General features: G+C 38.6%; 1 protein-coding gene across 2 annotated transcripts in view; it reads left to right on the top strand.

The window, feature by feature from the left end:
- Positions 1 to 1,860: 1,860 nt before the first annotated feature.
- The window catches only part of PEX11G (peroxisomal biogenesis factor 11 gamma), a 14,198-nt gene continuing 5,186 nt past the window's right edge, over positions 1,861 to 10,872 (top strand). The window contains exons 1-3 of one of the 2 annotated variants that reach the window (XM_075204724.1): positions 1,861 to 2,123; positions 4,830 to 5,018; positions 6,271 to 6,449. In XM_075204724.1, coding sequence (XP_075060825.1) covers positions 2,061 to 2,123; positions 4,830 to 5,018; positions 6,271 to 6,449 — 431 coding nt within the window. In that variant the 5' untranslated portion in view covers positions 1,861 to 2,060. The remainder of the gene's footprint in view (positions 2,124 to 4,829; positions 5,019 to 6,270; positions 6,450 to 10,872) is intronic. The other variant, XM_075204725.1, reaches the window with a different exon arrangement.

Raw genomic sequence — 10,872 nt, 5'->3', positions numbered from 1 at the left:
GGGCAGTGTTAAATGCTAATAGGGGGGCAAAGATTTTCCCTTGGTGTCACTATAGTTTGCTCAGAAATATTCCAAAAGTTTCACCTTTGGTAATTCTTCACAGATATATCCCAGAGACATTACTCTCGCTTCAATAAACCAGTCATAATCTTCTGCACATTTAAATACCAAACATGAGGAAATTATGACAATGTGACATACCTTTCCTACAGACATGTGATTATAGCTGTTCCCGGATATTGCCAGCACCTGTCATTCACAACCCTGGTGTGATTTATGCTCCTCAGTATGGAGTGGCACACAGATTTCCCAAAATATGAACTATGATGACATTTTCCTTTGCAGCTCATATTTCTATATACCTGTATAGGCCTTCAAATGCTGCCTTTGGCTGCAAGAATGTCAAACTGTGACCGGCCCCAGGATATAGCTCACAGCAGGGGCTATTTGAAGCTGCCACAGGTGACACTGTTATCTTCTAAATTGGGGATGTGCAGAGTCACTGAATACCCATACAACAGACTTTCTGACTTCACATTTTACACTTTAGTAGCTCAACTTATCCATGGATTCAATTGATATACCATATTTACACTGCAGTTATGATTTAGGCCTTATTCCCCACAATTATGTGATGGGTTAACCAATATAAATAACTGTAAGTTCTCTATGTTCACGACAGTCATCCTACACATAACGTGTCAAAATGTATCTGCCATAAGGGTAGAGTCAATTAGCCAATTTTTTTCTTTAGAACACGGCTGCGCGTTACTACGGTAATTTCCCTACTGATTTTTGCTTGCAGCTCTGAGCCACAAGAAAAAAATCATCTGTGGAAACCAGCGGAACGCTGAAAATTGAATCTGCCCCATAGTGTTATTTTTAATGTTTCTTAGTGCTTAAAATGAGTTACACAGACATATACAATTTACTTGCCTTAGGAGTCTCTACATAACATAAGATGTAAGACAAATCTTACTATATACAATTTTAAATACAAAAAAATCACAAAAATAAATGAGGTTGAACCATACTTGCCAACTCTACCGGAATGTCCGGGAGACTCCCGAAATCCAGGTAGGTCTCCCGGGAGAGTAGGCATATTGCAATTTACTCGCCAAATTGACGCGAGTTGTGGTGAATCGCGTCATTTTGGCCCCGCCCCCCGCAACAAAATGCTGTTTTCGTTGCAGGGGTGGGGCCAAAATGATGCAATTTACTGCACCCTCACCCTTCCAACAACGCCCCCTTTCCGGGATCTCCCGGAATTCACTATTCAAAGGCTAGCAAGTATGAGTGGAACCATTGTTGCAATTGTCGTTTCTTATGATGATCAGTTTCTTGTTTGATCCTGTCTGTTTTTACAATATGTCATTTATTGTTTGTCTCTCTTATGTTTTAAATACAAAGTTCAAAAATAAAATAAAAAATAAACTAAGTGGTTATAGTAAGTCCAAAAGTCCCACGTACACTGTTTGGAGTCAATGGTGGAGTTATTTGGAAGAGGGATACGGACATTTGAAGCCCAAACATTTGAGATGTGCGCTATGCAGCGGTTACTAAGCTACATGTGCTATTTAGTTGCCTGCATGCACAGGGTTAATGGGTGTGTTGACGGGGTTCTACAATTCTATGATAATTATTTATTCGGTGTATTTATACCTGGAATATTTTCGCGACGTTAGCAGCGAATTTATATAACTTTAATATATTTTTTCTGCTATAATTTATCATATATTACATATTATTAGCCCTACCTGCTGTAACACTAATTTAGGGTTGTACCCATTAGTGCAGCTTTGCAGCAGGAGCCGTAAGATCCATCATGTGACAGTATCACACAGCCAATGGGGGCAGCCGGCTGCCTAGTGCGGGGCGGGCCCTGTGAGAGGGAGGCTTGGTACGCAGAAGTCTGAAGTCCATGATAGTGTAGTAATGTGTTAGCGTGAAAGTATTAGGGTTGTCGATTACTCCCTTACAGTCGGCCTCACCATATATTGTGTGATCAGTTTACATTTTGTGCATGTGACCGTTTTTTACTTAATCGGGACAGTGTCGAAATGGCCACTGCAGTATCTGGACTGGTAAATGTTTTGGAGTCATATAGAGGCAGAGACAGACTGGTGAGTGTATAGTGTATCAACTTGGGGACGTACTAAAAGGAATGGCAGCTTCAGTCTGCTAAATGGTGTGCCAATAGACTACTATGATAGCAAATTTTATGTATATTTTAAAAAATCTTATACTTCTTAATTATATCTTCCATACACTTATTGCTAAGGTACTTGGTTATGTTTTACATGTGGAATGACATGGAATGGCGGCGATTACTATGGAATGACAGCTCTTTTATACACCATGTCAATGCAAAAATGTTAAGAAAACTGCAGTTCTATCTTGAAAAAGACCCCTATTTCTCCCACATGCCCTAATCCCACACACTAATCCCTTTGCATATGCGCTCCCCCACATCTGTACCCCTTACATTACTACAATTTGCATAGGTATATCCGGGTCATGAAAAGTCCTTAATAAAAAAAACATTTCTTGGGTCAGACAGTCAGTGGTTATATTACACCTGGGTAAGGGGTCTTATCTAAAGTAAGCACTACATGAGTTAATCCTGTTCATGAAACCATGGCTTGTACAGTTAATATCAGTTGGTTACCAATTTGCAGCTCTGTTTGCATTACATTGCAATCTTATCAGAAAAGAGAGCCTGATGTTGTACTTGAGATAATATAACCTTAATCTAGCAATTGAAAAACTACAAGTTCAAATATGTTCTGTCTCCTGATGTGGAACTACAAATCCAAGCATGTGGACAGGGCATGCCATGGAATTATCTTAAAGTTTAGGATAAACTTTATAAATGTACATATAACTTGCTACTATGTTAATATGTCATATTTAAAGTGTGAGAAACCTATGACTCTGATGTATGATATTAACTGTTCAAGCCATGTTTTCATGAACAGGATTAACTCATGTAGTGCTTACTTTAGATAAGACCCCTTACCCAGGTGTAATATAATACCACTGACCACTGACTGACTGACCCAAGAAATATTATTTATTAGAGTCTTTTCATGACTCTGATGTCCCTATGCATAATGCTGTACATGACTCCGATCTGTTATCTATTGTCTGATACTTTTATTTATAAGAAATATTTTTTATTTATTTTCACAGTAATAAAAAAAAGTATGTAATGCATATAAAAATGGACCATCATCATCATTTATTTATATAGTGCCACTAATTCCGCAGCGCTGTACAAAGAACTCATTCACATCAGTCCCTGCCCCATTGGAGCTTACAGTCTAAATTCCCTAATATAGACACACGCTCACAGAGAGGGAGAGATTAGGGTCAATTTTGATAGCAGTCAATTAACCTACCAGTATATTTTTGGAGTGTGGGAGGAAACCGGAGGAAACCCACGCAAACACAGGGATAACATACAAACTCCACACAGATAAGGCCATGGTCGGGAATTGAACTCATGACCCCAGTGATGTGAGGCAGAAGTGCTAACCACTAGGCCACTGTGCTGCCCCATGCTTAGGTGTTGGGGTTTTAAGACCCCCCCATGACATTACATTTTCTCTATTATCTGTTGAGATTTCATATAAGTAACATCGCTAATGTTGCTTCTGCTGCATAGACATTTTAGCCCTTTCAATGATAAAACTAAGCTGTACTTTTTACTGCATCTATAATCCATAACAGCCAGAGGAGTGGTGGGTCATGCCAAGGGGCATGTCAAGCCATCAGTGGCATGCCTGGTGCTTTTGAAGCACTTGGATGCTCTACAACCCCCTCATCCCACAACCTCTGCGGGACATACCTCCTGAGTGTCAGGACTGTGTCGAATGGCAGGCAAGTCTCCTATCACAGGACAGTTAGGAGATTCTTTTTTTTAAAAAAAATATTTTAACCAGGGATTTTCTTCTACACTTTTGATTTTTGCAAAAACCAATAAGTATGCATGTGAGCATTTTAGAAGTTCAGATTCAGAAGTCCCATTTACATCTTTGTGTTTCTTGAAAAAGAAAAAAGCATTTGATCACGTTCAGAAGATCACCTTCACACAAACTGAAAAGCATAAGATTCTTGGGCCACTTAATTATTTTTTTATCATTTTGCTGTGCTCACACTTCACACCTCTACACTTCAGTTTACTCTACAGTAGAGGTTAGTGTGCATCTACACACTCAGTGTAACTGAAGGGAGACCTCAACTCTGGAAAAGGTAGATGCTTATTATAATTCACTTCACAGCATTGGAGGAACAGTAGAGCCTATAACTGCTGCTGTCTGAACTGAAAAGTAATCTATGACACTAGTTGAATGGTTAATTTTATCACTGTTTATATTTTAAAAAACATAAATTATACTGAATATTAGTATAAATTATGAATATTTATACCAAATATTTTCTCTTTTGCGGTTGAACTTTGTTTTACTTGATAACATCCATTGAAATTTACAGACAAGAATATGCTCACTATTTCCAGACATACTTGCTTGAATGTAATAATAAACTGCACCAATATATTGATTTGAACATGATTGTAGACAATGAAACATTATGTTTAGCGATTATGTCTCCTTTGCCAGATAATTGCTGACTCCCTGATTATTTGTGTTGATTTGTATTGCAGTTAAGTAGAGTTAGTTAACCTGTACCTCTCCAGGTGTTCCTGTCATCTGGCAGGGCATGCAGCCACAGGTTGTCTACCTCTGCATTCATTTAATATTCGTACTTTCTAATTAGCATATGTTATAGATAGTACTTTCAATGGTATTTGCTTATTCTTGTTATAGATGCGGACACTGTGCTACAGCTGCCAGCTGCTGGGTGGGGTCATTACACTGAAGCATGGAGAAAAGAAGCTTTGGGGAAAGAGCCTTCTTATTGTGGCCTCACAACTAAGCAACTGCCGGACAGTACTGAGACTATTTGACGACTTGTCCATGCTCACGTACTCTCTTCAGTATGGTCTGGGAAAGAAGGTCAGTTGATCATTCCACAGTTTAATTAATAGATGAAACTTAACAAACCACATCCCATTGTATACATAATGGAATTAAGTGCATCACGAAATAAATGTTTTATTTTTGACTTGTAGTCCAAATAAGCACAAACAGAGAATATATACACCGATCAGTCACAACATTAAAACCACCTGCCTAATATTGTGTAGGTCCTCCTCATGCCGCCAAAACAGCTGTGTCCCATTGAGACTTGGACTCCACAGACCTCTGAAGGGGGACCTGTGGTATCTGGTACCAAGACTTTATCAGCAGATCCTTTAAGTCCTGTAAGTTGCCCAGAGCAAAACACTTCCTCTGCCTACTTGCCTTCTTCCCTTAGTGCATCCTGGTGCCATTTCTTCCCCAGGTAAATGGCACACACACCTGATTCATCAGACCAGGCCATCTTCTTTTGGTGGTGGACAGGGCATGGGCACTCTGACCGATCTGCGGCTACGCAGCAAGCTGCAATGCTCTGTGTGTTTCTATCACAGCCAGCATTAACTTTTTTAAGCAATTTGTGCTACAGCATCTTCTGTGAATTTAGACCAGATGGGCTTGCCTTATCTCCCCACTTGCATCAGTGAGTCTTAGACGATGACCCTGTCGGTTCACCGGTTGTCCTTCCTTGGACCACATTTGGTAGGTACTAATTACTGCATACCGGGAACACTCCACAAGACCTGTCATTTTGGAGATGCTCTGACCCAGTCGTCTGGCCATCACAATTTGACCCTTGTCAAAGTCACTCAGATCCTTACGTTTGCCCATTTTTCCTGCTTCCAAAACATCAACTTCAAGAACTGTCTGTTTACTTGCTGCCTAATATTTCCCATCCCTTGACAGGTGCTATTGTAACAAGATAGTCAATTTTATTCACCTCAATTGTCAGTGGTTTTAATGTTGGACTTGTATAGATCATTTATGTAGTTTGTTATTGTCTAAAGATCAATTCCTTATAACTGTCATTATTCTCTAGATGTTCTCTTATTGATCCAGGAGTCTGTTGTAGGTCCTTCCTACAGGCTAGGTCAAAACTTGTTATTGTTGCACATAATTTACAATGTTCCAATTTAAGGAGGGAGTTGTCACGAAATTGGAAACCTAATAAGAGATTGATTATAGCAAAAAAACAATATATGTTTGTAATAAAGCTCATTGTTTAATATTACATACAGAATAAAAATATAAACTCGACTTTTGTAATCTCATCTTTTTCCCAACTCACCAGGAGGATGATTATCTCATCAGGGTGATATCTGTTGTAGGCAACATATTTGACCAGCTGTACTACCCGTGTGAGCATGTGGCCTGGGCTGCAGATGCTGGGGTTATCCACACCAAGTCAGATAAGTGGTGGACAGCCAGTACAGCCCTGTGGGGTCTTTCACTTATGGTGGGAATTGTAAGGTGAGTCCCTTTAGCTTTAGCTCTCTAGCTTTATGTCTAATAGCAATCCAATGTGTTTATAAGGTTCACCCTAGATATGCTACATGAAATGTATAAAAGTGTACAAAATGATTGACTTACTTTTCGAACTACTGAATTTTTCCTCTAAAGTCTCCATATATGACTGTTTTTGAATAATTAAAAAAAACTATTACCTTCAATCCTGATTAGAAGATATTGGATACAGTCTGTTGTTGGAGGGGGACAATAATGAAATGTGTTCCCTTAGCTGTTAAGGTTTATTTGTCATAGGAGTCCAATGTTCCTGTCTTATCAGCTAAGCTAGTGGTGGGGAACATGGAGACTTTTGTAGCTTTGAGTGTGGCCTTTATGCATAAATGTGTGCGGAGAACTGCCTCATCAGAGAGCTGTTGTAGTGTTCTGTGGCAGCTGCATTCCAAGTCAGGGATCTGCAGGAGGGAGCTATTATAAACTGCTCCTTGCTTTAGAATGCAAACCAATCAGAGAGCTTGTCTGCTCAGAGAGGAGGAACTTCCTCCCTGAGCAGCGTAGGAGCTGACACAGGAAGCAGAGGGATTAGCTGGTGCAAAGGAAGACAGATTGGCCCAGAATTCTAAAGAAAAGTTTGTTTAAAAAGGAAATATCATGTTTCCAAAATGACATCATTAGCAGGTAAAAGTCTACTGACGTTTCTTAAATCTGTGCTGGTTAAGTCCGTTCTTTTTCCCGAACATTTTGTTAAATTGGTAAACATTTTTAAGGAACAGAATATACATAATGTCATCATCATATTTTATAAGGTGCCACAGAATCAAGCAGCAATGTACAATCAACAAAATACAAACAAAACAATATACAAATAAGTAAGGGGCAAGATAAACAAACAATATAATCAGTAAAATACAATTCAGGAAGAGAAAAATGGAGAAAGCAACTTCATTAGAAGACACAACTAGAACAAAGGAAACCCTACAAAGAAGACTAGGAGGTAGAGAGGGCCAAGCTTGTGAGAGTTTACCTCCCTGCCCCTCTTGAATGTTAACAGAGACAATAGGGGTGGAGGGAAATGAGTAACAGAGGTAGGTGGAGCAAGAGGAGGTAGTTGTTTAGGATAGGACTTGGTAGCAAATGAAAACAATATTGGAGGAGGAAAGGGTGTGGAAGGGACAGATGGGGCTAGATTTACTAAGCTGCGGTTTTGAAAAAATGGGGATGTTGCCTATAGCAACCAATCAGATTCTAGCTGTCATTTTGTAGAAAGTACTAAATAAATGAAAGCTAGAATCTGATTGGTTGCTATAGGCAACATCCCCACTTTTTCAAACCCGCAGCTTAGTAAATCTAGCCCATGGAGTGTATAAATGAAAATATAAGTGTTTTTATTTACTTATTGAAGAGTACAGTGAGAGATTTAAAGATTTTGAAAGGCAAACTAAGTTTGGCTTTTTAGCCACATCTGGTGGATGTCTCCAATGTACCTGAAAACTTGTATATGGAGCAGATAATTCTTTTACAGGACAACATTTTAAAGTAACTTTGTACCAACAAAGTAGATTCTGTAGAAATATATAATAGATTTCTCTATAATATCATCGAATACGCCATTATATTCAGCATTTACTCTTTTGCTTTGGAGCAACTTATTGCTGCTAAAGCTACATTTTTGCACTTGGGAAATGTCAGACTTGGTCAAAGATAACAGACCAGCACTTGGAAGACCAACTGATGCTGAAGACCTGAAAGCGGAAACCGAACAGTAAATTCCTAGCACAAAGGCAAACAGGAACAGAAAAGTCATTAAGGGTTTTTATGTGTTTATAATTAAGTAATTTTATTTCCTTTTTTATCTCATCAATAAAATTGAAAGTAATTTAGTAAATGATTCTCTTCCTCACAATTTTTAACATCTATCTTACTATATATGTATATTTACTGTGCATGAATGCTAAATGTATACACTTGCGCTATCTGCAATACAACATGTAGCCTTAAAAGATCCTTCGGAAATGGGATGTGACCTTCTGAGCTAAACATATAAAACCAAAGCACAAGGTGCTTCAAGTGTACCTCTGACCAACTGTTTAAAATGTAAATTTTGCAAAGATAATGTTGCCCTTACATATGACACCCCTTATTATTTAAATCTGTTAAAACCCAGTTGTTCAAAATTCTGCTCCCTTTTTTTTATGTTTTGTTCCAGCTTCCCACAGTCTGAAGCTGCTCACACACCTAACAATTTTGTGATTTCCTGTTAAATGGTCTACTTAAATAACAATGTTGCTGTACAATTTGTACATAACCAGAATGCTCTAAATAATAAACAAAACACGTAATTATGGTGTTTCGAAATTCCAACATACAAGTGGAACGATATAATTGTTTAAATTATGGCATTTCTGAATAATCATTTGGATTAGATTGTGTGTCACACAAGGTTCAATAATTTTATTATCTCTATGAACATGAACACATTGTAATGCTTGGGCACATTCATGTATTCATCCAGTTTACCTTGTCAAAATAGAAGCTTCTCAGAAACCCCTATCACAGTGTATATAGATGTGCAGAAGACCATTAAATTAGCACTTCTTCAATGGTCCTTATTTTTTTTGAACAGCTTTGCAAATTACCACCAATACTCCATTTGTTAATACTGCATTTAGGTAGAATATTTGCTGTGAACCATAGCTATTCATTCAGACACTTGCTTTCATTGTTCTACTTTGAAATTCACAGATAAAAGCAATTGCTGAGTGATTGCTGTGGTTCAATGCACATTTTGTACCTAAATCCAATGTTAGTAAATGATCATCATTATCTGGTGTGTGCCTTGGTGTGATACACATTGTAAGGCATGGGGACCAGAGCTGGATTAAGGCTCTGGGGGGCCCGGGGCACTTTAGGCAGGGAGGCCCCTATGATGTAACATGGTTATCATTTTAGGCAAATACACAGGCAATGCTGTGTGCACTACTGTTAGGTGCATGCAGCTCTGCCTTTACAAGCAGTACAGTGTGGAGGGGGACATACCTCCCAACTGTCCTTGATGTCGGCCCCAATCCTGACTATGTGAGACAGTCACCCAAATTCAGGACTGCCCGACCAGATTCAGGACAGTTGGCAGACTGTCCTGCTCTCTCCTACCTGTTCTTGTCACGGTCACTACCTGTGGCTGCTGGTTTCTTTAGTTGCTGCTTGTCTGGATCCTGGAATGTTGGGGGCCCTATTTGGAAAAAAACATGGGTAAATGAAATTTAGAAGATTTCAACCAAGCTAGCATTAAATCAATAGTATTTCCCATTTAATATATAAACATATTTCCCTCCCTCGAAACAGCCCTATCAATAAATTAAATGGCATTTACATTTAAAAAATATAATCATTTTCCACAACCATCCACGGCATTAAATAATTCATATTTCACATTTAAGAAAAATATCTAATTTTCCCCAAACAGCCCCACATTCATTTATGAGCTTCCAAACCACCCCAGCATTAAATGTAAAGGTCCAATCACCCCATCTTAAACTGATAGCCCCCACTATTAAATTAAATTGCCCCACCATCACCCCACAAATAAAATAGCATCTATTAAATAATTAGCATCCACCTGCAATCCAAGATTAAATTAAGAACCCCGTTCCCTCACCCATTATATTAACATACTACCCCCCTCACACACACACATTATATTAACATACTACCCCCCTCACACACACACACACACACACATTATATTAACATACTACCCCCCTCACACACACATTCTATTAACATACTAACCCCACTAACTTTGTTCTATCCGCTCGCTGTATGACCTTGTTTCTCTTCACACATGGGACGCACCTGTCATGTGGTGCACGTCCCATGTAACACCAATAGCAGGCTACACATAGGGGAAGGGGAGGATGGATCATAAGAATCCGCTACCAATGATAGAAGGTGGCTGGTCTCAGAGGAGGGGCCAGCCACCAAGTAATAGAGACTTGGACCAGTGCAGGAACCGGACCAAAATAGAATTTTTTTCCTGCCCTGCCCAACGGGCATATGCCCCCAGCTCCCCGTCCCAGCCCGCCCCAGAAAATAGCATTGATACTGCACATTAAAATAAAAAAGAAACACTGATAAAATGACATCAGTTTTAACACATATATATATATATATATATATATATATATATATATATATATTTATTTATTTATTTATTTTTTTGACATGTTATCACTGTTTCTTTCTTTTTAATGTGCGGTTTCATTGCCATATATGTGTGTGTGTGTGTGTGTGTATATATATATATATATATATATATATATATATATATATATATATAATATAATATATGTATATACATATACACACACACACAACAACTATGTTACGGGATCCTCTATTTTATTAGTAATTATTGAGGCCTGCCTCTTCT

The sequence above is a fragment of the Mixophyes fleayi genome, chromosome 1 (genome assembly GCF_038048845.1).
Source record: "Mixophyes fleayi isolate aMixFle1 chromosome 1, aMixFle1.hap1, whole genome shotgun sequence".
In the NCBI taxonomy this organism is placed as follows: Eukaryota; Metazoa; Chordata; class Amphibia; order Anura; family Limnodynastidae; genus Mixophyes; species Mixophyes fleayi.
The sequence above is the reverse complement of the archived record's forward strand: the minus strand, read 5'-3'. Positions and strand labels throughout refer to the sequence as shown.